We start from the raw sequence: 27,885 nt of genomic DNA on the forward strand, positions 1-27,885 counted from the left end.
TTGCAAACATGTATCTAATGCGTTTCATTATTCATGTGTAACCATACTTAACCTGATGTCTTAAGTGTATAAATCAAATTGCATTGTGTCAGTACCTAAACACAGACTGGAAATTTCAATTTACAATTTGATATACAGTCACTCAGTTTAGAAGATTCCATTAATTTGCAATTTGTTAACACTAATTTTCTCCTGGAGGAAGGCTATACTTAATGCAATATTATTTTAAATATAGCTCAAGAAATCATTACATACTTTTTTCCTTTTTTTTTTTTTTTTTTTTTAAGGAATAAATATGAAAATTCCATTTGAAATCAATTTTCACACAAAACGTGGAAGTAGTTTTGAACAGATAACGGAACTACAAATGAACTACTAGGAACCGTTTTGTGGAAATGAAGGTAGTCTGTTACCTTGGTTATTTATGTCTAAAAATCTGGCTATTTTCACCCCAAACCAGGCTTCTGCTTTCATATTCATATCAGAGGAAGCCCTTGTACAGTATTCAAAGCGGGGGGAGGGGGGAGTGACATACAAATATTTCAATGCATAAATCTCAATAATCTGTGCCAGGTGAGAGACGGAGCGAGGTAGCGGAGTGAGGTTCCCACAGACCCTGAGTAATGTGGCATGTAACAGGGACGTACATCAGCGATGTGCTTTCCAGCGGCTCCTCCCGCGATGCGACTATCACAGCGCATTAAGGATACCATAACAGTCGCTGATGTGATCTGCTTTGGAACGTATCACATCATAAACAGATGAGAGAAGAGAAATGGAGCTTTTCCTCTGCTCATAATGCTGTAAAGTGGAGAAGTAGCATAACTAGGAGTGCACCAATGCCTTATAAATAATGAGAGGGGGGGGGGAAAAACTCTCCGAGGTCTACCCAAAGGGCTGACAAACTTGCAGCGTAGACATTAAAGAGATCTCAAACGAGAGCTTGCTTAGCACACAAAGGTGGCTTCAATGATCCAAAATGGAAAAAATGTGTTGTGGGCTGCAGAAGGGGAACGCAATCTTTACCCGAGGATCAGGAACTGGAAGAGGACAGTCTAATTACAACACTTCACAAAGACCTTCAAAAATTTTCTTGACAATTTTGATCCTTTGTTACCGATAACTCCCGTAGTTTGGTTTACAAGGAACAACAAAAGCCCTTTCAGGGGGCTTTAATATGATCTTAATTCCAGGAAAAGCAATAAGATGATACTCTTTGGAGTATTTGGAAAAAAAAAACCCAACATTACACTGAATTTATATAAGACATAAAAGAGAAAATGCAAGTAATAAACATCGTATTTGAGCATAGACTGTGAAGAAAAACACATTTGGAGCAGCAAGCAAATAAAAACAAATGCTTGCTCTGCGCAAGCCAGTAGCGGAAGGCAGGCATCTTTGCAGCTGAAGGTTTAGAGGGCTGGGAAGTACCTGGACCATTCCCGCGGGCAGCGTTTCTGTGACCCATGTTCTTCAGAGGCTACAGGGACCTCTCCGCCGTCCAACTCTTCCCTCGTGACTTGGAGTTCTCCCCTCTGCTCCCCTCACCTTCCAACGTCTCCTCATCGGCAATTTCAGTATATCCCATACCCTCCTCTTCCTCTCCGACACATCTTCCCTTCTCCACCAACACACCTGTGCCTGTTCCACTATGCCACCTCTAATGGTTACTTCTTCAGCTGCTTTGGCCTCCTCTTACATCTCACCGACGCTAAGGACTCTACAGAAATCGTTAATGTCATCAGACTCTTCCATTAGTCGCATTTTTTTAATGACTGTTTTCATTTAGTAAAAATGAGGCCTCTCTTGGCAAGTTGGATCTCCTGAGGTATTCCCTCCGTTCAGCAAGCGATGGGACTTTCCTCTACCTCAGTTTAGTGGGCTGCAGGTGTTTGATGCCTTTCTAAAACCACAAACGATAATTAGTTTAAAAAAGGCTGTTGGTAGATCAGCTCACATTTCTGAAAAAGCAAAGGAGATGAAGAATTAATTTGAGTAACTAAGACTAAAAAAAAGAAAAAGACTTGAGAAATCCTCAGCAGTTAACCTCCACAGAAATCCATGAGGTTTCCTACCTAAGAAATGAAACCTCAGTGTTGGTTTTTTGTTTGCATGTTTTCAACAACAGGACACGCAACATTGGGGTTGCCCAAATGTGCCCCAAAAGGCGAGATTAGAAATGGACTCGGCTTTCAAAAGACACTCGAGTGGCTCAAATACTGCTGAGGCATTTCTAATTGCGCACCTCTGCCTATTAATCACTTGCAAACCTTTAGGCTTTTATGATTTACAAGCCATACGGTTGGTGCTTAACAGTGGGAAACCCGCATAAAACCTGACAGCAAAGAAAATCCGCACCAGAGACGCCTGCCAAAAGTGACAGCAAGTTCCACTTCGAGAGCACCTCTGCAGAGAGGTGTGCAGGGATTTAAAAGCCGTGTGCCAGAATTAAAGCCAGAATTAAAGAATTAAAGCCTCTTGGCCAAGCGCTCTCAGGGCGTAAGTGCCCTCTCTCTTTCAGCTACTTCCCTGCAAATCCCTCTTCAGGACACATTTGGAAATTATTTAAAAAAGATAAAATATCCCTAATCTGTTACCAATTAGAAGAAACATGTGAATATTATTTTCTAATTTGTGACTCAATCTTAAAAGCAAAGTCACTGAAATAATTACATCGGCTCGTGAATATTTCTATTGTGCTCCTGGAAAAAAAAAAAATAGTGGGTATGTCCCCTTCTGCCCGATATGCCTCAGGGCTGAATGTATCAATAAGTACATCAAAGTCCTGAACATGAACTGCCAAAAAATTGTAATTTCTGGTTTGTGGCAGCTGCAGCCCAAGGGCTGCCAAACAGATTAGTTCCTTTCTAATGGTCTTTGTGCAACTTGGGTTTGTGGCAAGGAGGTGGGAAGGAGGAACAAGCCAAGGAGGCTAGAAGTTGAACAGTAAACACACGGTGCTCAAGTTGTCCACTACAGAAGCGACCGATTTCCAGCCGGCCGTTGATGTACAAGCTCTAAGCCAGGATTTGTAAGAGCGGCGATGTAGGCTTCTTTTTAAAACCCAGACGCGGTGCGACTTGAGTGACTAACTCCTGAAAATTGGTAATTTCCTGGTGGTTAGCAGGAGAAGGTCCGCCAATGGGAAAGCAGAAGCTGCTAATAAATTTATAGTGCGTTATATGCCAATTAGACCCCTTCAGCCCTTCAAGAGGCAGCGCCACCAATCAGGTTATCATTCCACAAATGTACTCTTTAGAGCTGATCTCATCACAAATCAATCCTGCATTTAAAGTGCAATTCTCATTAGTGTTACCCGGGAATGCACTTGTGAAACAATGCAAGCGGGTATTTTTCTTCTCCCCTCTAAGCGCCCTTCCCCGATGCCTCGTGCACAGCTATTTACTTCTCGTACGCAGTCACGTCTGAACTTCAAATGGTAAATAATCCTTTTGAATACCGCATTAATTCTGCATCGAACCAGATTTATTACGCACGTCATACTTGGGAGTTTCACCGTCATTCACAAGCCAGCCGTGAATCTCTTGGTTAAATTACATCCTTGTATCTGACCAGGCACCATGCAATATTCTATCAATACCGTGACTCAGAGCAGATCCCTCAGCTTCCCACCCCATGACATCCACAAGTGCTAAGACACCCGATGCTGCTTATTTAGGCATTCAGAAAAAGGAAAAATACAGAAGCAGAGAGAAATAAATAGTCTGTATGGTTTAGCATCTTCAGCATACGTACAGGTTTACGTTAAACCTCTGGCCACAGCTTAAACCACATCTCTTATAGTCCATGCAAGCAACACTGTGTTTTAGATGCTTTGCAAAGCAAGTTTGCCTTCATTTTCTGCTGAACAAGGCTAGAAACAGACCTTAGTTTCAGCTTTGTAGCCTATGGCAGTACAAAGATGCCTCCTGGTCAGGAACACAAGGCAACCTGAGTCACTAGTAATGCATTTTCCTTTTCTTTTCCCTCTCAAAGGAGGTTCAGACCTAGGAGAACCGCACCCAGAAACCTGAGCCAACCCTAGGTGGCCTCCGCATATTTCCATTCAAAATTACTTCAAATTTGTTCTGATTGAGCTAAACGCTTTGAGATTTGCTCTCGTCAGCTGCCACAGCACGAGCACGAGTAGCAGACAAACGTCGTATGACTGTAGTTGTTTTGGCTCCGAGCGCTACGAGATGTGCTTGTGGGGGCTCAGGAAAAGGGTTACAGGATCTTCTGAGCTTGTGACAAGAACAACAAACCACCACGGTCTTTCACGGCGCTTTGTCCTCTTCCTCCTCCACTGGGATGCCCAAGAGCATTAGGACACGGTAGCCAGTGCTGGAAGCTCACCTCGCTGCACCTCCTCGACAGACGTAACATCCACGTTATGTGGATGTAAGGAACAGGAACCCTCCCCAGCAAGAATTACCAAAGCAACCTTCCTTTGCCTGCTCCCTCTCATGTGCAGCCAGGTAAGCTCATCGTTAGTCACGGGGTAGGACCAAATTTTGCTTGCCAAACTGCCCCTGCCCCCGCTGATTTTAAATTTTGTGGAGGCTCTTCACAAAAAAAACCCCTTAAGAGCAGCGCACGATGCCCCAGCCTTGGGCTGTCACCTGCATCTTATTTCTACTTAACCTCTTAAATAACATTGGAATTCACTTTGTCCCCTGATGGGCACCGTAATGAGAACCACCTGTCAATCACGGCTCCATTAGCCTGGACAGACTTTCACTTCCTGAAACAATTTATTGGATTCCCAGAAGCGAATGGACCTTCTTCCTTTTGAGCCGGGCTTTTTGGGGGGGAGCTATTCAGGGGGAGCGGGTCTCCCTTCTGTTCCTGCTGAGCGATCATTGTTTCCCCCGTTTGCTCATGAAAACGGTTTCCTGAGTTGACCCACCTCTTCTTGTCCCGGGCAGGCCGAGTGTTTGCCAAAAACTTCTTTCGACTGCTCAGTTCACCGGCGCTATACAAAACCCACCAGCTGTTTCCAGCCACTGGGGCAGGGGAAAAAGCCAAGAGGACTGTTAACCCCTTCCCAACAAAACCCCTCTGCAGAAGGAGGTCTGCTTGGGTTGGGTGGTTGGTGCGTGCGGAGAGCTAGAGGAGCTGTCATCCTTACGGCGGATGAGCGGGACGCCGAGGTAGCTCCTTCTTACTTGGGAAAGAAAGATCTGCTCTCATTTAGCGTGAAAACGAAATATAATTTTGTTTTCCTCTTCCTTTCTCTTGGTTACGCTCAGATTGCAGCTCAAAGAAAAATCTTACTAATAGAGGCTAAAACCACTTTTGTTGAAACATTATCTTTAAAGGAGTATTTTCATTTCCCTGAATGTGTGCAGTCCTTATGAGGTTCATTTGCAATGCGCCTATCTGTTTTGATGAGATAATAAAATGTATTTTATTTAAAAATATTTCCATTTTCCCCCAAAGGAATTTAAATGGTCAGTTAATCTTTCTGCTTCAGAACAACCCAGTGGGTAAATAAAAGAGGGCTCAAGATTATATAAATCAATAATTTTTCCATTCTAACACTGGTCTCGAAGACTAAAATACAACTGTACCTGAGCATCGGCTGTACGCCCTTTTAGTATAAATCAGTTTAACTTTTAGCCTGGGAAAGAAAAAAAATGGAAACAAGATGATAGTTATCTCCAGCTTCTGCGATTCTCAAGTCAATAGTAAATGGGGGGACTCGTTAGTGCCACAGTGATCCAATCAGGATGAAATTATGCAGTCATGTAAGAAATAATATCTATTAGGTTAATTTAATCAACGAATACTTTACAGATGAATTAGAATGCAGAATCCAATTATTTCAAACATTTGGACTGTCAGCCGCTGTGTTTTTGAAGCGGTGGAAGGGGAGAAAAGGAAGGTTTAAGGATCCTTTTAAGACGAGGGTGGCTGGGCTGTATTTATAGCAGGAGAGCTTATAACAGCAGAAAACTGACAACTACAATCAGCACCTTCCGCGGCTCAGAGGGCTCGTGCCCAGGCGGTTCTAATCTAACCCCTCTCCGCGGCTCCTGGGGCACCTTCCTCCGGGATATTGGTACGGACAGCTTGATTTGCTATTTTCAGTGGCTGATAATTACCGTCTCGAGTCTTCATAATTTCCCCTTGCCAGTCACCCTTTTAAAAGAAGGCTTACACTCTAATTACAATAGGTCTTTTTGGATTTTGAAGAGAGGATGTGCCCCTGGATGGGTGCAAAATACCCCAGCGCGGCAGAACTCCATCGGTTGCTCGTAGTATTTATTCCCCTTGAAAAGAAAGAGCTTGGTTTACAATGCCAAGCGAAGGGAAATGGTATACACGTCATTACTACTAAAAGGGGAAATCAGTTTAAAATGCACCTTGGCTCAAATAGGAGAGGATAGAAGCAGCGAGGGCTGCGAGTACACACAAATCATAGCCTTGATCCAGCGTGACTCAACATCTACTTTGCTGATCCTTTGCCAAATCACAAGAGGATCGTAATGCTCACCAGAAGACCACCATTCCTCCACCAAGGAGGCTTTTGGATTGGGTCCTTGCCACAGAATAAAGGCACAAGAAATCCCACATCCACAGCCTCTCCGTGGAGAATTTTCTCCCGAATCCACTGGAATTGGTGTTTCATAGAGAAATACCGCAGCCGCTCTCTGGCTGAGAAGGGTCTGTGAGAAGTCTCATCACCTTTCATCGTTCAAGGTGGGCTCAAGTCCCCCCGCACTTCTCAAGAACTAGCGAAACATCTTACACACGTGTCTACGCCAGCCAGGCTCATCACATGGGGCCTGCCCACTGCATTTACTATCAGAGCAGTTATTTCAAGAACTGAAGATGGCAAATGAGTATGTTTTGCTCAAGTCTACAGAATAAAAATGACTTCCCCCCCGCCATCATTAATAGACAAGCTACTCCTGAAAGCTATTACTATCTTGTACAGAGGAAAACAAGGCTACAAGAAAGTGATGAAGTCTTTAACTATCTCCTGGCCTATCTTCCACCAAGAGCTGAATGAGCAGCCGAAGCTAAAAAAAAACTCCCGCCGTTCTGTGGCTTATATATTTCTTTTGAGTATTTGAGCAATACCATGAAGAACACAGAAAGCCTTTTGCCTGTTCCAGACTGTAGATGCCCCATTGCTCTGTAAGGTCTGCGCTGCAATTCCCAACATACCTGTGATCCAAACATTTTTCTGCCCTGTCATCTGGAGCGGTTAATGGACTCTCTCATTGACTGGCTCTTGCTTATTTAAACATTTAATGCTCTTCTGATGCCCAAATTATGCCTGTTTCATGTGATGGATTAGCCCAGCATACAGCAGTGACAATTTTCTGCAATCTGTGGAATATCAAATTTTGATTACTTCAGGAGGAAAAAGTAAAGTTATAAGTAAACTGTTTTGATTGATAAGGAGCAGAGGAATACTTAATGTGGTGGTTCATTGGAAGCCTTGATGAATGCCTGGCAGGACTATGATCAGTCTCCACAGAAGACATGCAATAGCTCTGGGAAGATTTAAGATATTTATTGCTGAAATAAAACAAAACCAAGTGAGATGAGTAGGTGAAGTAGCACAGGCTGACTGCAATCTGCTGATGAAGACGAAGCGCAATTCTAATTTTTGCAGAGCAAAAACAAACTAATTTTCCAGCTTGCCTATAGAACACTGATGGTTATTTTAGGCATTTCAGATGCTGCCTTTCATCAGCGAGGAACTGAGGATCATTCCAGATTCAGGTCTTCACAGCGGATTATCTTCTAGTTAACGCTGGCAGTTGTTCTACTTTTGGGTGGTAAATTATTTAGCAGTACCTTTTTGAGATAAAGATCTAAGATCCCCATGGGCCCAACTCCTTCCAGAGGCAGCATTTCCAGCTACGAGACTATCGACTTCAAGCTGAGAAAGGTTTTCCAAAAGGAGCGTTCCTAGCATGGTGATCTGTTGAAGTTTGTACGCACCGATGTTTAGCAGAAGTACTAACTTCTGCTCCAAAGCAAGGTGTAGAGCTTCTCTGAAGAGACAGGCTGCTTTCTTATCAATTACAAATCTCTCTTATTCAGGGCTTTGATGGCAATAACACGTCAACAATCTTCTTGTGATGGTAGAAGCAGATGTGACCCCTCCACTCTGAAACAGTTGCTGAACTACGTCTTTGTGAAAATCCCTAAAGCTCTCCCTGATGGCGAGCGAGGAAGGGACTTTGTGCTGAAAGCATCTTCCCAAAACGGTTCAGACTAAGGGAATCTTCTGAGAGATACAAGGAAGGAAAAAAGCCACCAGTGAAGAGTATGATGCATTTAAAGGGAGGGTTTTCCTTCAGAAAAGGGAGCTCACCTGAGTCCACAGTGCTGTTTTGCTATTAAAAAAGGCAGAGTTACAGTTACGTGGTGAAGAGAACTCATTTTTTTATTTTCAGTTTACTATTACTGGGTGGGGTTGACAGAAGAGTCTGAAAGGAGGCTTTGTGACCCAAGATGATTAAAACAGTTGTCTTGAGCGGAGTTTGTCTATTCTGAAAAGAAGTGGGGGAGACTCCAACTAATCCATCAGCACTCTACCGTTGGCAGACAGACGCACTGATTAGAAATGACAGCTTTGCAACAGGTTCGAAATCAAAGTGCAGTAAAACTAGCTTAGCTGTCCTATGTTGTTGAAAAAGCTGCCCGAGAGCTACGACTATCCTGGCGATTTTCAGCTTTTCTAGCTTACCTACTCCAAGAACCAGTATGTGGTGTGATGGGAACACCAGTGGCTTTGCTGGCACTCCAGGGAGGATAAAGATGATCCCGGTAATAAAACAAAGGATGCTTACAACTGTATTTGCAGGTTGAGAACACGGTGGCTTTGGAGGATGCTTTGATATTTCAGATGCAGAGTAGAACCCAATGGCAGGGTCTGTTATTGCTGACTATCAAAACAGACCATGCAAGAACGAAGACCTCCCCGCAAAACGCTTGAATTTTCCAGGGCTATTAGGCTGGGCCATCACATGTCCCAAATCACTTGCCCTCTGCTGATAACGTTCAGGATGAGATTCTTAAGCTGTAAGTAATCAACCCATTTTGTCTATTGTAAAAGGTTCTTCTACCCTCAGAAAAAGAATAATTACTGATTATTCTGAGATCCAAACAATGTGACAGACCTAGCTGGTTATTTTGTACAGCTTTTATAGTGAAAAAAAAAAGTTCCTATTATTGATGTGATCTGGCAATTAAAATGCGTGTTTTAATTTCTTATCTGCGTTAGGAAATTTTCTATTTTCCATCTGACAAAAGCCAGGCAGCTCCCACAAACAGTCAGAAGGAGGTCTATCAAGTTTCTGAGCGGTTTTTTTTTAGCTCCTGGATCAGACCAGCAAGGATGGACCAACTGAGAACTGCTGGGTCAGACCCTAAATCGCATCTCGGTGGGGAACTGATCCCAGTCCTGCCTTGCCGAACCATGCCCGGTGAGCTGAGCGTCAGCAGTCCTGCTGTTTGCTTGCAGTCCATCTTTTGGGAATCGCTTCTGCTTCTGAGGAATACAATAACCTGGCAGCTACCTCAAATCCTGCCTGAATGCTTTGAAAAAAGCTATTGCTCCCTTAGAAATCAAGTGGGCAGCAGCCCCTTAACAGGAACTGGTCTATGAGCTACCACCACATGTCTAATTAATGACCCTGCCGGTCGCAGCTGGAAGAGCTGAGCTGGGGGTGATTAATTAAATTAGCTGGCAGAGGAAATTACAGTGGAAAAGCCAAAGTTTGATTGCTCCATAATTAACCGCAGTGCAAATAATATCTGCATCTATAACTTCCAGCGATGAGATCAGAAGCCAATTGAATTTGGCACTGATTGAAGCTGTAAATATCCTGTGGTGAAAAATGATAGGTTTGTTCTGAAGGGAAAACTTACAGAAATGGACATCCAGCGGATGCGAGAGGGGAGCAGGGGACACGGGAGGAAAGAGCACTGGAATTAGATCTTGATTTCAGCTGATTTCTGTAGTCTTCTGGAGTGATGGAGGACTCACCATGAAACAGGAAGAAATATTTTCAAAATCTGCTATAGCTGCCGAATGCTGTGAGATTCCTTACCGGAGATTCGGTGAATCTAGACGGCAAAGGCCACCTAGATCATTCGGTCCCTTGCCTTGCTCCCCCTCATGTGTGTACTAGCGGTGGGATTCATTGCTTTTCCTGCGAGATGACTGCACAGCTTAAGGTAACCAGTCCAAACACTTCCTCTCAATTGCATCCCCCACTCCCAGGAGCACTTTCTTGAACTACAAAAAGTCATTTTTCCAAGGAGCGTATCACCTCCAAATGCCTGCGAACCCCTCCATCCCCTACAATTACTATGATTTCATCAACCCCCTTAAGCATCTCCTCCTGCGGATACTCACTGAAGATTTGAAATCTTTCTTATCGCTCTTTTCCAAAATTCCCTTTCTATTTCGGCAAGTTACGGTCACGACATGCACCCACCTCGATCCCTGTATCAAGCGGAATAACTCTGAGTCTCACCCCACTTCCACTGCTGATGTAGTTCTGGCTTCAAGGAAGCGCAGGTTTTTAACCGAGGCCTGAGATGCACCCCCCGCCCCCAAATGAGCCAAGTTTTATTTACATGCTTTGCAAACTGCTACCCGATGTACTCTTGGATAAAAACTACATATTCCAGAAAATATATTTTTTTTTTAAAAAGCAGTGAAACGAGTTTTCCTGAATGTTGAACTAATAGCAAAAGGGCACTATATACATATACAAAATAATATTTCGTATTTTATGTATTTTATGTATTATTTTGCTCTGCTTGATATATGTATGTGTGGCAAATATACACACCTCAGACGAAACTGCACTTATCAAGATTCCATTAAAAACCCAGAATCAAATACTCTGAGGCCAGCAAGAATTGGACGTTAGCAAAAGGCCCCCAAATTATACCGCAAACCCTGAGGAAACCTGGAAGCAAGCACTTCAAATGAGAGATGATTGCTGGGTTTGGGCCAGGCGGCATAATTCAATCTCCCGCTTTCTGTGGAAAACTCGGGCTCTGCCTGCACCGGCAAATAAACAGGTACAATAGGAACAGACGTGTAGGTTGGAGCAGCCGGTGCCAAGGACCCTATATATTAATGATCCAGGGACATTACCTTTAACTGATCGAGCTTCATCCTTTGAATCAAACATTCCCAACTGTACAAGAGGTTCAAACCACCATAGGTTGGACCATTATGTTCAAAGTAGGGTCTGGAGCGCATTGGGTGCGCGTGGAGCTTCCAGTTGGGTTTCTCCAACGGGAATCTCGTTTGTGTGCACCAAGACCATCCCGTGAACCAAACTAGCGCCTGCTCCTGCTCCGGTCCAAGCAGATTTTGGCACCTGCTTCGCAATCCAACCCTCCTCACCAAGTCTGCTGCCTTGCACTGAGTGGTATAAATGGGCCCCAAGCAAAAGCACATTACAATTCCTCTATTTGCATGAAAACAAAAGCACAATATTGATTGTAAACACAGAAGTCCTGCTCTGCTTTGTCACTTCTTTTTGACTGATCTGAGAGAGCCCAGACCGATCATAAAAAGTCTGAGAAGACCTCTCAAAGTACATTAATAAACAGCACAGTTATTGATTGCTGTCAAAGAAAATAGGCACATTCAAATTTACAAGCTACCCTGCCCACATACACACTCATAAGCTGTCCATTAAATACTGCTTGACAAATTATTCTCATGATTAACTTGAGACTGAACCGGTTTCTCCGCAGAGGAGCCAGGCACCGCATCCCATTCCCCTCCTCAGAAACCCACGGTCCTGTTCTTGCTCGGTGAGCTGGAGCTCTGGTGCATTATACACTTTTCTGTAATACAAGCAGCTCTGTCTGTTAGCCCAAGTTCTTTGTCTTTAAGCTGAGGAATAATAAAACCAGCTTCTTTTTTTTATTACTTTATTTGCTCTTGGGCTGTCAATACTATTTTTTGCTTTATCCTGAAAGCCTTCCTGTAGACTGGGTTGATTCCTGTAGGTCCCATATGGCAGTGAGATGGTCCGCCACATCACGACTGTTCAAAATACAAACCAAAGGTCTCTTCCCCAGGATGTCACATGCACTTGCCTTTTAATACAGTATGACGTTTGATGTCGGTCATTTTTTGAAGGGTATTTTCCTTGCACTACTGAAACATCCTTTCTGAAGCTTACAGTAAAATTTACATCGTGACATCTCACGTTCTCTCCTCTCTCATATTCCACAGTTTAACACATACATTGGTATCCAACGAGCTGTCTGGCTCCACAAAAATGCAAATGTGACAATGAACACCGGCTAAAACATCATATTTGGACATATATTCATTTCAAGAGTCCCAAAATTTTATCAGAAGAGTCACCTTCTGGACACTCTCTTCTCATTTCTTTTCGAGAGTTCCATCTGCATGTTCTGCACATCCCTAAGTCTAGTCTGGTTCTCCACGCCTCCCCTCCGAACACCCCAAGACCCCTTGTAAACGTGAAACCACACTATGTCCCTATGAAGAAAATTCAAAATCGTGGTGACTTATTTGTAACAGAACTGTCATCAGTCATACAAAACGGATACCTTGCATTTCAAAGGGACTTTACGCAGCTGAGTTTATCTATCTTCCAAATATGTTTCATGGAGGCACCAGCAAACCTGTCTGCCAGCCATGTGCTGCCATACCGGTCCCGGGGCTGATCTGCGTGGGGTGCCACGGGCAAGGGGCTTCACAAAGACAGAGTTTCGAAAGGACACGAATTAGAGAGAAATTCCACAACGTAATTAAGAAACGTTCCCCTTCCCCAATTTTAAATTCTCCGTTGGCTTTAATTAACTTGCCCTAGAGCAATAAGCCAAGCAGTGAGGTTGGCGAACTCTTAAAAGTATAAAGCAAGCTCTGCACAGCTCCTATCCCACTCACGTTTGAAGCAATGGGATATTCTCTTTTTCTCTTTTTATTTTTTATTAACGTGGTTCTTTAACATGTAAACTCAACCATATTTTACAGTCTGGCTCCATGGAGAAAAACCTGTATCTGTCTGCAAAATGCTAGTGCCAGTGGATTTCTATTTAAATAAGAAAGCGAACAAGAAAAGATCCAACCAAATTATAATATATAGACTTACTTTGCAGGAGGGAATGGCTATTCTTTCCAGAAGTGACTTGATAAGCTGAACGATTTCACTGCATGTCTAAAAGGGGCCCGATCCTTAGCTAGAACACGGGCAGCTCTTCTGATGACCACAGCCCATCAGCACGTTGCAGATCATGGTCTACATCTCTCCAGTTGGGAAACCTGTCCTCTTTTATAGATTGCAGTGGAGATCACTGGCCAGCCCTATGGAAGGCAGCAGCGCCCAACCTTTCCAGGCTCACAAACAGCTGATGAATTGAACAGCAAGCAAAGGCTGTGTGCAATAAACCCGTGCTGCACATAGTCACCCCATGCACAGGCAGAGGTTGGACATTTCCCAGAGACCAGGTATGCGGATCACCTGCAGTGTGCGTACAGCACGGGCACAACAGAAAATCCTTGGCTTCCCCCATGGGATGCCAGCCAAAGCAGGCGCTGACCTACACCAACACTCTCCCACGGGTGATGGTGTCCACAGCAGCCAGCTGAAACCACGGCTGGGTGCACCTATACCAACCAAAATTGCAGTTCTGCCTACTTCCCAAAATTGCAACTGCAATAAGATTTTAAATCCGTTAAAACTTCTATTTCTCCTTGACTGGAGGCCTGAACAAGTAACTTTAATTTCTGTAGCTGCTTTTTTGCCCCTCTTTTTTGCCTTAATGCAACAGGCCAGTCCAAGCAATCTCAGGTATCTATTTATGACCGGTCTGAGCTGCGGGTGTTGCACAAGTGGCCAAAGCAGATCTGGTCTGCAAAGGCTCAGACAGGAGCACGCGTGTGTCATTAGCAAAGGATTAGAAGTTGCAAATTTCTGCTTCTTGAGATGAGAAAGGACAAAAGTCAGCTCCTGGATATTATCTCAGGTTGGAGGCTGAAGACATCCTTTAGTTTTAGTACACAGTGACACAACCCTATTCTTTCCACTTGCAGAAGAGTGTTAAAAGCGTTAATTGAGGTTGTAATTTAATTGGGCACGCACCTTGGGTTTCCAAGTCTGGCTGGTGCTATAGAGGAGTGAAAATACAACAAAAACATCACTTAGAAATTCTGACCTGGATGAAACCAGGAAAATTTAAATCTTTTGGGGAAAAAGAAAAGTTAGCTGGGAGATTTCTAGGCCATGACATAATCATCTCTTCAGCATGAAGACTTTTTGAAGCATATCCCATCCGTACCTTTTGAGGCTTACCAATTATTAAGAGATGGCTTCTTCTCACTACCGTACGTCTCTGCAGACTCGCACAAAAAATGCTTCAGCGACAGGACTTTGCACTGTCTGCACAATCTAGTTAATAGGCACAGTAAGGCATTTCATTTCACTCTAATTCCTACCCTCGAAAGGCTCCGATTCGTCACCTGTGTTCACCTCAACACATTTTAGCCTGCTATTTAATTACTTTAAAGCTGGAGTGATGGTGGTCTTATTTCTTCCGGTCACTCTTCTCTTTCAGGGTTTGGCTGCTGGCTCCCCCACCAGCACCCGCACATCCGAAAATCCAGCAGTAAGCACATTGCCTCTGACAAACGGATAATATTCGAGAGCCGTGGGGAAACCGCATTTGGGCTGATGTGTGTATCAAGTTTCAGTCCAGTCAAAAGCCAGCACCATCTTTTCAATGCTGCCCTTTTCATTTAGTTATCTTACTGAAGTCTTATCTCCCCAGTCCCTTGCCATAGGCTACCAGCTTCCTGCAGAGCCAGAAACAAAGCTCAGTCTTAAACAAAGGGAAAAAAAGGAAAAAAATCACAAAAGAGAGAAAGTTGGTCACAGTTACTGTTATGGAGCCCTGCAGGTTCTGTAGCCACGACCAAAGCAAAGGCATGCTGCTGCTTCTGTGCCTAGTGTCACCGGCCAGCAAAGCCACCAGTAGCACGGCAAGGCACTGCCTTTTTTTAAAGTACTGTTAAGCGTCGCCACTGCTGGTTTTAGGCATGCTCTTTTCTCCGCTGTACCACAAGCTCAAAGAAAGTGATCTGCCATCCAAACAACCTCCAAAGGGCTGAAATGGTCAAAAACAATGCGGGAGGATGAAGTCACCATCACTAGTGACCGCTACTCAAAGCTTGTTGCCCATGCAACGCAACCTTCTGATAACATCCCATCCATCCCATCCCCTGATAACATCCCATCCATCCCATCCCCTGATAACATCCCATCTTAAGCCCAGAAAAAGGTAACGTGAGGACCAACTTCCCAGGCTCTCAGCCTAACCAGCAATGGTCTGTCCTCATATTAAACCACAATTGGTTTATAACAGCAGAAAACGCGTATAGAAACTTTAAAAATAATTTATATAATAATGCTTCAGCAGCACAAACCAGGAATAAACTGGCTTTAGCGTAAGCGCTGTTATGCCACATGTATCAACCAATTTGAATTATATGTTTAAACAACTTTATGTTTGGTAAGACCTGACATACAGAGAGACAGCCGTGACCTTAGGGCAGGAGAAATGAACGGAACAGGTTAAACACCAAGTACACAGAAAAGCTTCAAATAAAAAGAAAATGTTTTACATAAGCTCTCTTTCTAACAAAATACATATTTTTTTAATATGCTGGATATTTTCCTTCCCAGCTAAGCAGCTCTGCCGAGTTCCTCAGCAGCAGCAAGCGCTCGACTTACAGTACTTTCCGAAGTTGATCGCATCTCGTAGATGGGCCTTCGGATCTGACCCGAGGGACCTCATAATAGCTGATACTTGGCATTTGGCATTTTTTTCCTCAATTGCTTTTTTTTGCCTTTTTATTATTACAAGTTTCAGCCTCACAAACGCCTGAATTTCGATAGCAACACAAGTCTTCAATGCTTTTCCTTTTGGAAATAACTGATAAAATAGCTACTCTTAAAGACCATGAAGGCAAAGATCTCTTTGGTAAGGCTGCCCAATGCTTTATACAGTAAATTTCATTTTTCAGTTGCTTTTAGTTTGCCATATTTAAGATGAAACTCTCCATATTTATTCCTCAGGTGTTGTGGAGTGGCAGATATGTGCATGCACACATACATGGAGCAGTGTGGAACTTAACTTCAGTGTAAATGATAAAAAAATGGGTTCAAGTAAGCCTAGCTAATGTAAATGTACTCCCCTGCAAACATTCTGTTGCAAAGTTCAATAATTTATTTTTGAACAAGGAGTTGCTCCTGGAGTCACAGAAGTATCTGTTGCCCTCCCAGTAAAAACGCATCCGATTTGATGCTAACTCCTGAAAATAAGGAGCACATGAGCTTAATCAAGTTTCTGGTGGTGGTGGTTTTGTGGTGGTTTTTTTTTTTTTTTAATACTCCTCTACACTACCCTTTCCCTGTCTCAGAGTTCAGACAGCAAAGCTGCACCACGTTGTACTCCTAATTCAGGTATTTCATCTCAGACAGCTAAAATAAGCACCATAAATAACATCTCAGAATTAGCGCAGTTTCAATCTCTACTCCATGCAGCCAATTCTAAGCTTGGCAAGGTAGCAATTTTTATTTTTTCAAAATATATCAGGAGAAAACGTACTCTAGAGTCTACCTGTTACCTATTTCAAAAACTATCCGCCACCAATCCGTACTTTGATCCAAATGAGCAATAGCAGGCTGCTGTTTCACCTTATGCCTAATCTGCTCTAGCTGCGGCATCTGCCTCCACCTGCCCCCTCGCCCCTGGCCGTGACCTCCCATCGCCTCCGTTGCACTGACACAGTGCTCGCGCAGGCTGCAGGGTGGAAGGGACCCGTTTGTTGAACCAAAAGAAACCTAATGCACCAAAACTATAGATTTTGATGGGATCCATGAGTCAACCGGCCTCACGCTTGCATGACTGTGGGGGAAAGGACAGAAACATGTGGTTCTCGGTGGAGGGAAGGAAAGATGGATGGCCTTTTTCAGCACATAAACCACACTACCCAAGCCTGATGCTGCTTTCTCTGTAAAAGGCTTCCAGATCTCGTGAAGACCCTAGAGAAAACGAACTTGGTTTTCTGCAGAAGCGTTAACCATCATCCTGGTCTGGGTTCTGGACTGAAATACGGCATTTGCTTATGGACCTGTCCCTCTGCAAGTTTGCAGTGATTTTGGGCTGCAGTTAGATGGATGGGAGGCTATAGCCACCAAGGGAAGGGAAATGTCACTGTCATATAGGTACTGTTGTCCATCTTTTGTTAATGCTGAATTTGCTGTGGCGTGCGATTGAGTCTCATTTCTACTTTCTTTCTAAATGCTTATAAATGTATCAATGAATTTTCTGGGGAACGACTAACCCACAGTGGCTGGCATCTGACTCATTTTGAGTGGTACCTGCCTTTGGCCATTAGCATTAGCTTACATTGATGTAAGCCGTATTTCCCCTCAATTTATAAAGACAATATCCAATTTTTTCTCATTTGAAATTAATCTCTCTGTTCTAATTAGCTCTTCCATTCCTCTGTTTTAGTACCACAGTTAAAGATTGGCCCAAGTAGTTTCTAATAAACACTGCGATGGTTCTCTCTCTATTGGTAAGTTCTGTGTTGACCTTTTCAAGTAGCTTATGGGCAAGCAGATGGGAAGTCACAGTGAAGACACTTTGGTCGTCAAATCTGAAATGCTCTCTGGCTCTGCTAGGTGTTTGGGAGAGAACTAATACAAAACAAGAAATAATCGGTTCATATCTAAAATGAAAATTAAGTTTGAAGCCAAGATCCTACATTGTTTTGAGACTTTTAGAATAGGCACTCAACCAACAGACTGGTTCTTACTCTAGCAAACAAAAAAAATCACTTTTTTCTGACAGCTGATTATTGACTTATGACTAGTGTTTTTGTCATATATCTCCTCACTGTCTCACTCATCACTGTTCATACAACAGAAAGAAATCCTCCTTGCTCGAGTCCTGAACTCAAATCCTAGATTTCCCAAAGTGTAACAGCTCATCAACTTCTTTTTTAAGGAATTTCAGCTTAACGTGGTGCTTTTCAGTGTGGCAACCAAATACACACAAAAATAGAACCAAAAATTGTCGAGAATCTCAGCAGAATAGAAGTACCTTGGGTTGACCGTACCTCCAAGGTAAAACATTTCAGGCTCTATCACCTGCCCCACTGCAGAAACCTCAAGAGGGAGGATGTCCTCAAACAGCTCTGATTTGTAAGCTTAATACACTCAAGGACGTCTTTCTTCAAGTCTTCTGGGGGTATTCAGAGTGGGTTTCTGATTTTTTCATCAACACTGAAAACTACCTTCAAAAACAAGGGGTGAGTGCTTTCCACAATTCCTGGGGATGACATGTAACAGAAGAAACCCACCAAATGTCACTGGACTTGTAAGAAAATGTCAAAAAGCTGCTAAAATAGGGACTATTGCCTTCCTCTTTCTCTGTTGTATGAAAGCAAAGCTATTTGTCTCCTCTTTCAAGGCCCCTTGCAGGCCCTTCCCTTCCTTTTATCTCTAGCTCAGTATTCAAAGCTTGACCATTGCCTCTGGCCCACGACTCTGATCTTCATTTTTGTATTGTCACCATACCCATAAAATCTGGGTTTAAGGAAGGATCTTAATGTCTTAGCTAGGAGACATTTTAGCTAGCAGGTATTGAAACAAGGCCGAAACATATTGCTCTCCCCTGTCCTTTTCAAAAACGTTTTTCAAAGGATGAACACAAATGGATCTATGGATAGTCTAACACAATGAGAGGCATCAGAGAAAATGAGAAAAAGACAAAAGCAAGGAGGATTTCTTTGGCTCTTCTCTCCAAAAATTCTAGACTACACCAGCAATACTTGGGCAAACTGTCCAGAAGGTAGCTGGTACGCAAGACGAAAAGGACATACTATAAACCCAGTGTAACTGGAAATCTCAGCTGACCATAGGCCATATGGGTCCATAACATATTACATCACAGCACCCACAGAGCACGTGTATGTTCCACGCGAGGTATGAATGCAGGGAGCGGTGCGCCAGGTCCACATACACACGTAAGCTAAATATTCAGAGAATTTAATAAAGTGGTACTTAGGCTATTTAGATTAAAAAAAAAAAATAGGATTGAGGTTTTTTACACCTCTGCTTTTTAACAAAGGCTCTAATGCACTGCAGAAGGAGAGGGAAACCCTTCCTTTGCAGGTTTCTCTTTCGGGCAATGAGGAGAATAACGATTGTAACAACAATTGCAAACTAGGCCTCTGTTTACAAAGTGTTTGAGTTTTTATCAGAGACAGATTTGCACATACGAAACATGCAACTGAACCAGGGAGCATTTTATCTAAAGCGCTCATTAAACTTGGTCAACCAGGGTCGAGGGGTTTGTTGTTGTTGTTGTTGTTGTGTTGTTTTTACTTTTAATCATCCAGGCATCTCCCACACCGCTATACAGGCACCGAATGTTTTACCGAATCAGCTCCTGGATGACAAGGTCTGCCAAGGACAATAAAATACGTCGTACTACTACCAACCTTCATCTTTGGAGTATTGCATTTGAGCTTCTGAGGCCTCCAAACGGTGAAATCCGACCAGCCGCCACCCAAGCTGACATTTCATTTGCCTCACTTAGTTATTCTTATTAGATGCATTTCCTGGAAGCTACTGGTAAGTGACAAATTTTATTTTTTTTTTTTAAATTTAATTTTAAAACAATTACAATTACTCTAATCTGAAAGCATGCAATCTAGCATGTCAGAATCAGTTCATTTCTACAGTCATACGGGGAAAGGTTTTAGTTTACTGGCAGCGATGACTCAGTCTTTTTATTTATGTGTGCATTTGAAAACGCAATACTGTTGTAACTAATAATTTATACATTTTCCTCATTATCTTTATGAAATATCTGCTGTCCAAAACAGAGCTAATATAACTCCAGCTCACTGGGAGATGGGCTGTTCAGTGTAGTTCAGCCACCAGAAAGACCAGGAGTGAGTTACGACTCTCAGGGTTTGTTGGTGGGTTCTTTTTTTTTTTTTTTTTTTTCCTTTTAATGAATTCCTTCCCAAAGTCTCCCCTGTTCATAGGACTTGCTGAAATATCTTAAGTCGAATCTTAAGTCCCCTAGCAGCTGTTGGGTCGGCAGAAGCCCAGCTGTCTAAACTTTATTGGCAGTAAATGTCATTCTTGCACACAAACTGCATGCCTGGAAAACCCAAAGGCACATCTTGGGCTATCACATCCCATCACGTTCCCCGACGAGATGTGAAAACCGAAATGGAAAATGTCAACAAACTCCGGCCGCGGCGAGGAGCGGGGCATGCCCGCTGACAAGCGTGCCGCAATGACAGAAATGGACTTGGAGTTGCAATTAGTGGCACTGTCATTTTCGGGCGCTCCTGCCAATTAATTAAGCCTGTCAAATGGAAAAACAGCGGCATTCACATGATAATTTATATAGGGAGAGACTAGCCTAGCAAAGCTGCCGCTGCAGCCAACAAAATTCCCTCCGAGCGCTTAAAAAAATAATAAAATAAAAATATAAAGAAGTAGAAAGGGGGGGGGGGGGGGGGAGAAAGAAAGTTAAACTGTCCTTGTTATAATTGTTAACTCTGATCGCTCAAGTAGAAGACGGGCTGATTAAAACTCCAAACGAGCCCCTAGCTCGCTTAAATCTCAGAGTCCGGAATGATAGAATCAGAGGAGTTTATTCATACCATTAAGCCCCAGAGAACTTAATTGAAAGAAGAGCATAGCCTGGACCTTGACAAGCGGGAGGTCACAGTAATTGCTGCCGGACATATTTAACATTAAGATAATCAGGCCATTAATTACCCTTTGGATCATTAAATCAGCCAGTTGCAAAATGAAATTTCTGCCTCTATTACTCACTTGAGAGACCACAGGGGTGGCTTTTAATTTATCAGTGAGCTTGAGATACAAAGGACCAGGCTTGGGGAGGAAGGAAAGGGGGAGAAAGGGGGGGGGTTTGCTTCAGCGGAGGCAGGAATATCAATCCGCCATGCTTGGTGATCGTGGCAAATTAACTAGGTAAGATAACCTCAGCTTCTAAAGGCAGAAGCTGGGGGTATGTAAATAGATGAGGGCAGACAGGGAGATCAGAGCCTGCACACCACTTAGCAGGATAATAAAGGAAATCATCCTTGATTATCAGTGCTAATTTGGACACTGCCGGTAGCTTGTTATGCGTGTTCTGAGTAGCATTTAATTAATTCAATTGCTTGTTAATGAGGGAAGTGACATGTGGGGAGCAGATGCCACCCAACTGCAGATGGGTTCTGGTCAGCCCTTCACAATAAAATCTTTTTTTTTTATTTATTTATTTATTTATTTATTTTTAAAAACACCCTTCCCCCACCTCTGAAATGGGAAAGGTGTCAAGCATGGAGGAGCATTCAAAAGGCACAAAACACTGACCTCATCAGGCCAAGAACCGCTAAGAAACCAGACCTGACAACTGCGGATAGAGAGGTACTGATGTTCCCCCAGGCCCCATTTGTAACGCTGCAGCCTTATGCCAGGAATCGGAGACCAACAGGACTATAACAGCAATCTGATGGCCAAAAGGAACAAGAAATGGGAGAGAGATGAAGTGGAGCATCCTTACAAGATTCAGGATACGATACCGGCTTCTTAACTACTCAAGTTTCCTTGGGCTTGCCCTTTATCTGTACTGTCTATAACGAAGGAATAATTATTTTTACAAAAAAAAGAAGGCACGGTTTAATATTTTTCATGGAAGTCGCTCCCCAGTTATCCCCCAGAAACCAGTGCACGCTCAGCATAGCGGACGCAAGCCTCGAAATGGCAAGCCAGGCTTCAGCTTAGGATTGTAAAAGCCTGCTAAATATAGTCGAGCTGCATAATGTTTTTTCTGACACCATTAAATTCAGTTCATTAGTGAGCGAAGGATCAAACTAGATCTTACGTCTTAAGGTGAAAGTCAATTCCCGATGCTGCCGGCTCCCAACTCCAGACTTCTCAGACGGCGTTAAGAACTTCTTTATTTTCTTATAACCTTTGGTAACCAGAATAAACAGGGTGACTGCTATGCAAACAGACTACCTAAGCAAAATTGCAGCAGATGCTCCAACCTCCAAGCTGCATTTAAAGAGCTGTTGCTTGGGGCTGCCTCGGCAGGGCTTAAAACTACGCCTGAGCTCCTACTTACCGCTCACCTCTCACTTTAAAAATACATTTTAATGGGGATGGAGGTTCTTTCTATTTAGGAATATTCTCAAAAAGACGCTGAAATGGTGGAGCCCTTCAACTTTAAGGTCTGCACATAGCTAATACAAATACTCAGCATTGCTTCAGCAGGAGAACAAAAAGCATGGCTGGGATGTGCCTGGATATCACGCTGCCCTCCCTCCTCTCGGCCAGCAGCTTCCAGTTGGTGGAGGTGGCCTCGTCGCTGGCACGTCCCAGCACTCCCAACGAGACCAAGGTGGAGCCCTTGGGAACTCAGAGAAAGAGGGTGAGGGCGAGGGAGCAGATAATCACCTCTTGGAGCAGGCAGAGGGATGGTGGCAGCTCATCTCATTTGGAAAAGGCCAACAATATCTTAGGAAGTCGACGGTGGCAAGCAAGTCTAAAAACCAGAAGCCACATGGGGAAAGGAAAGCACGTGAGGTGTGTCCAGAAGAAAGCTGAATATCTGGTAGGAGATCTACACACCAGTGCAAAGGGCCCAAGCGAAACATGGCGCAGACTCCCCAAGCTGGCTTCACCACATCTCCAACATTCCTCCATGGAGCGGTTCTGCCTCTGCCTCACTGAGCTACTCCCATGTCGCACCACTCCAAATCAATGTTTTAAGAGTGTGCTTAAATAGTATCAATAGCAATTAAAGGGGAAAATCCTGATCTCATCCCCAGACCCAGTTAATTGTCGCAACATTGATTTACTCTAATTTGACTTCTCACTCCAAATTAAACCCACGTTACCGAAGGAGGGACCGCAGGCAAACTCTCCCTGCTCACACCCTCCCCTCCAAGACAATAAATTTAATATTGAATACACTTGGAAAAAAAATGGCAGTTGTTGCAGGATCCATACTGAAAGATCTTTTTCCTTTTTTCCTCCTTTTTTTTTTTTCCCTTCCTGCGAGTAATTAAAAGATGCTTTTCTTGACTAATGATCCCCCTGTTTAGAAATGGGAAGTCGATACTCCTTCACCAGCAGTCAGCTTCAATTTGTCACAGGGCTCCCGAAGTTTGAGCGGCGGTTCTCAGGGCTGCCGGTAATTGCTGGAACCAATTATCAGCCTTCCAAAGCTGACCTAATCAGGGACCCACCGTCACCACCGCTCAGAGGCCAGCTGGTCCCCTTTCCCTTTCACATGCACGTATTCGCCCGCGGTTGGGTTTTCTGCCGCTTCGCCAACTTTTCATGCTCACCGGGAGCTCGTGTTTATTCCTCTTTCCTCCCCGTAATCACGCCGACACCCTCAGTCTGAACTTTGCCTCGTGCTACTGCTTTACTCTACACCGCTTCCTTGGGGATCCCATTGCACCTGCGCCGCCTTCCAGTTTAATGCTAGAGGCCATCCAAGGTGTTGCTTTTGATCCAGAGGCACCAAACGACCTAGAGATCTGCTTATTTTATAAGCTCCCTCTCAGACTTTATGAGACCTGGCACGTGTTAACATCAGAGGACGTACCTGGGCAATATATTTCCTTGATGAAAGTAACAGGAGTCATGCCTTTTGCTACAAAACTCTCAGGCTTTGAGTTCACACCCTCCGATCTCAGAGGCTTTCTGACCTTCAAAATACATTTTTAGGTTTATCTTTCCCCATGACATTCTTGGAGAAAGAGTTTTAAGTGAATTTGAGTGGGCTAGGAAAGGACTGCGGTATGGTATGTTTGACGTGGTTTACGTTTGATAATATTTAACTTATTTTTGAGTGTACAAAATTAAAAATGCTAGCTGTACTCAAAGCCTAGCATATCTCTATTTTTGTAAATATTGGTGACATTTTCTTGAGTAAGCCTCTTTAATTATGCCGTGGCCTCCAAGTAGCCATTTGGCAACCCCTCCTGCAAAACATCGGTCTCCCTGGGTCTCTCCACCCTTCCCTCTACTCAACAGAAACGCGTGGGGTGCCACTGCAATGACTCAGTGATCAGTGCTAGCTTCCCCCAGGCTGAAGGGACTGCTTCTGAAGCCATGTCAAGACTTCCAGGTTCCTTTTAGTCCAGCATGTGAATGCTCCTCGAGCCTCCCAGCCCAACAGATTCAGTATTTGTGGAGCAGTCAATAACTCTTTTTTTTCTACTGGAAAGCTTGTGCGTTTCCACCGATGGCTTCATCTCCAATAGAAAGACACCACATGAAGTGGTGAAACCCATGTATGTCTGATCCCCTCTACAAACGTCTATTAACAGAGGGTCCATCATTGTGCTGACAACTTTTGGTGCTTTGTGGGGGGAGCGCAGTGGAGACAGAAGAGTTAAAAGACATGCCTCTCATAAAGAAACACGTGAGAAGACTGTATTTGTCCAAGGTCTTTTACTGATGCTTTGTGCTAAGCCTTTGAATCAGTTGGGGGAACGGTTAAGAAATCTTCTATTCTTGTGTTTCCAACACTTTGCTTGCAGGCACAGCCTGAAGGTCTGAGCAAACATGTGGAAAGCTGTGGAGGGTGGATTAATGAGTTTATGTAGTGGAACTGAAAATGGGAGCACTATGAGGGACAGATGCAGTAAGCGGGGCTGCAGAAGGGAACGGGGATATGAACAGGTTCAGGAGAAACTTGGAGGAAAACATTGGAGTACTCCCCTCTCCCATCTGATGGGGTTCTGGTGAGAAGAGAACTCATTAGAGCGGGAGCATGTTGAGTGCGTGAACCTCTGCATATAGCAGCTCTCAGACTCCAGCTGATCCCAGAGACACCAGCGTGGGCAGGAACAGCCTCCCAACACTAGCTATCAGCTCTCTTCCCCTTCAGAAGAAGTTTTGCTGAATGATTCTTTCTTCCCTGATCTCCAAATCTCCTTGGACTCCCTCCATCCCTCCTCCACCAGAACTCCACATCTCAGCTCCCCAGTCATCTTCCTACTTGCTTACTTTCTTGCCTCTTCCCCCAGTCCCTCAACTTCAGTTGCCTCTTCCCCCTTCACTCCCTCAACATCAAAAAAAGGGGGGGTTTGTTTAACCCCACTTCAGGTCCATTGTAGCTGCTTCGGATAGGATTCCTCATGCAAAACTACAAACAGCAGCGAGAAAACGGAATGCATAACTTATATCTAAAGACCTTGAACTTATTTTCTTGCCACATCTTAGACAGAAGGATTATGATGCTAGTAAAGACCAAAGTAAAGTACAAAAGGAGGCGCACACTTTCAAAAAGCAGACCTTTCAGATATTTATGTGAAAAACATCACTTCAGTCCCCGCTGCAAACAGCGGAAAAAATGGGAGTAGCAAAGCAAGGTTACAATTGCTTTGTGGGAAAATTTTCACATAATCTTAATTCTGTTTTTTCTAACAGCTCTTCCATCACGTAAGTGAGCACTCCGACACACGGATGGAAATGCATATTTATAAAATGAATCTTTATACCTTTTGTTCAAAAATGTTACTGTCCAGCAAAAGAAGTGCAATTATGTCACTGACAAACATAAACAGCTGAATGTAAACACGAAGATGTACAGAAACAAAGAAGAATTAAAACAAGCTCTGAGCGTGAAATACAAAGAGAACAAAGTTGATTTTCTATAAGTAAAACTCACTTCCTGAGTTTTACATAAAAACCTGAATAATTTAATTCAAATGGATGGCTCTTTTCATCACATTCACATGTATTTTAGATTTTTCATGATAATATCTGTATCACATGTATACTAAAATAATATTTAAAAAAAAAAATCCAATTGAGTGTATGCCTTTTCCTTTTAAAAGTATTTAGAATTGAGGTACCTCTCCAGCTCACCTCAGCAGTAAGGAGCAACATATATTTGTTAGTTGCAACAATATAAGATCTCTGGATTAAAGTAATACTGCTGACTGAAAGGCAGCAATAAGTTGATTTCAATCTACCCGATTAAATCATTATATTAGCTGTCTAATAATACACATGTATACAGCAGACATACTGTTTATGTATGAACAAAATCTCTGTGTAGGTCTCCCTGAACATTTTTATATGCATAGTCATTCATCTAAGTAGCCTGATTAATGTACTGGCTTCATTCTCGAAGATGAACCAAAGGTGGCACCACAAATTCATTTTTCAGTGCTAACAAAATGATGCAATAAGAAACAGTTAACTTTATTACAGACAACAGTACAAACCTACTCCTACACTGCAGGAGGTGGCCCAGGTATACGCTCCCAGGTTATAATTTCACTTGATCCTTCACAGGATCCAGAAATATATATAAACAAAATCAGAATATAATTCCTTCCGATTTCTCTCATATGCAGGAGGCAAACACTGAGAGCTAAACCTCCATCGTGCCGTTTGCTACCTGGGGACCGACCAGTGCTCGGATGCAGGCTGCTCCCCTGGAGCTCGCCCTAAGACAATTACAAGGCACTTTTGAAGACAACTTCAAAGATTGGCCCAGCTGCGCAAGGTACTCCAGAAGGTCTTTCTCCTGCCTGGACCCTCCTGCTGAAACGCAGTCTGCCAGAGGTCACTCTGCTTCCCCCAAGCCAATACCTTAGTTATAACTATTAGCACTGCCATTTTGTGTTTTCAGAACATCCTCCTCCTCTGACACCGATCAGATAAATTATGCATAAAAAACCCTTTAGCTTTTGGTTGGACAACGCATCGCAGAAAGTTTTTCACTGTGCTGAGCTATGACTGGTAGGTAAAATACTGTTCTCATAGGAAACGCACACTCCCCCATCAACTTACGCCTTCACATGTATCAGATAAAAAAATAAGCAAGTCCACAGTGAGCAGGACTTTCAACATTTATGATGAGAACCCAAAGACCTGACGGCCAGGTACAAATTCTGGGTGAGCTTGAACTATTGAAGGCAGATTATTAATCACAAACTGATAGTTCAAGAGCCAGGAACTTTGTGGCTGACCGAAACAAGGCAGGCATTACAGTATAATTCAGATTGAGGAACAACCAGGCGGGAGGGTTTCAATCTCCCGCTGTTTTGTCGGTCAGTCAATTGAACAAAAAAATTATAGAGCTGCTGAGAAAACCTTCACAAAAGTGAAAAAGTAACGGGGTCACTCAACTTTTGACAACCCCCCCTTTGACACACGTTCTTCCCGGGCACGCAGGGAAGATATATAGACGTAATGATTTTTACAAGGTTTACTTCAAGGGAGAATTTTAAAAGTCCAGGTTGTAAAACGTTGTAACGCCCTACCACCTCTGACTGCAATGCCAAAATGAGGATTTATGTCCTCATAGCTTACAGCCTCGGCCACGTGCAGTATCACGTACTACCTGCCCGCTGCGTGCCACGGTGAGATGGAGTAGGAAAGCCTACCTTGTGGAGTAGGAAAGCCTACCTTGTGGAGTCTGACGAAGGTTTCATATGGCCTTGGCTGCTCTCCTCCCAGACGCTGTTTGCCAGCTCGTTCCCGATAGAAGACATCACCTTGATGAGTTCTATAGGCCAGTCATCCAGGTCGAGAGAGCGGACCCGGGAGAGGTGCGTGCCAAGGTTTCGGTGTATACCTGAGCATTCGATACATATGAGGGCTCCCAGATTCAAGCTGGCCCAGTCGGGGTCTACAGGAAATGGGACACACACAGTTAGTACAATGGAACACCTAACAAAACTTTCTAGTTAACGTTTGTGGATAAAGATTTTGGCTCCGGGGGAAAAAAATGCAGATGTCCTGTCCAAAAGCACAGTTGGAAGGTCTTCCAGAA

General features: G+C 43.5%; 1 protein-coding gene across 3 annotated transcripts in view; it reads right to left on the reverse strand.

The window, feature by feature from the left end:
* AGAP1 (ArfGAP with GTPase domain, ankyrin repeat and PH domain 1) overlaps nt 1-27,885 on the reverse strand; it is a 392,680-nt gene that overhangs the window by 17,124 nt on the left and 347,671 nt on the right. For all 3 annotated transcript variants that reach the window (XM_075153786.1, XM_075153785.1, XM_075153787.1), the window contains one exon: nt 27,519-27,741. In XM_075153786.1, coding sequence (XP_075009887.1) covers nt 27,519-27,741 — 223 coding nt within the window. The remainder of the gene's footprint in view (nt 1-27,518; nt 27,742-27,885) is intronic.

Source organism: Calonectris borealis, chromosome 6 (genome assembly GCF_964195595.1).
Source record: "Calonectris borealis chromosome 6, bCalBor7.hap1.2, whole genome shotgun sequence".
Classification (NCBI taxonomy): domain Eukaryota; kingdom Metazoa; phylum Chordata; class Aves; order Procellariiformes; family Procellariidae; genus Calonectris; species Calonectris borealis.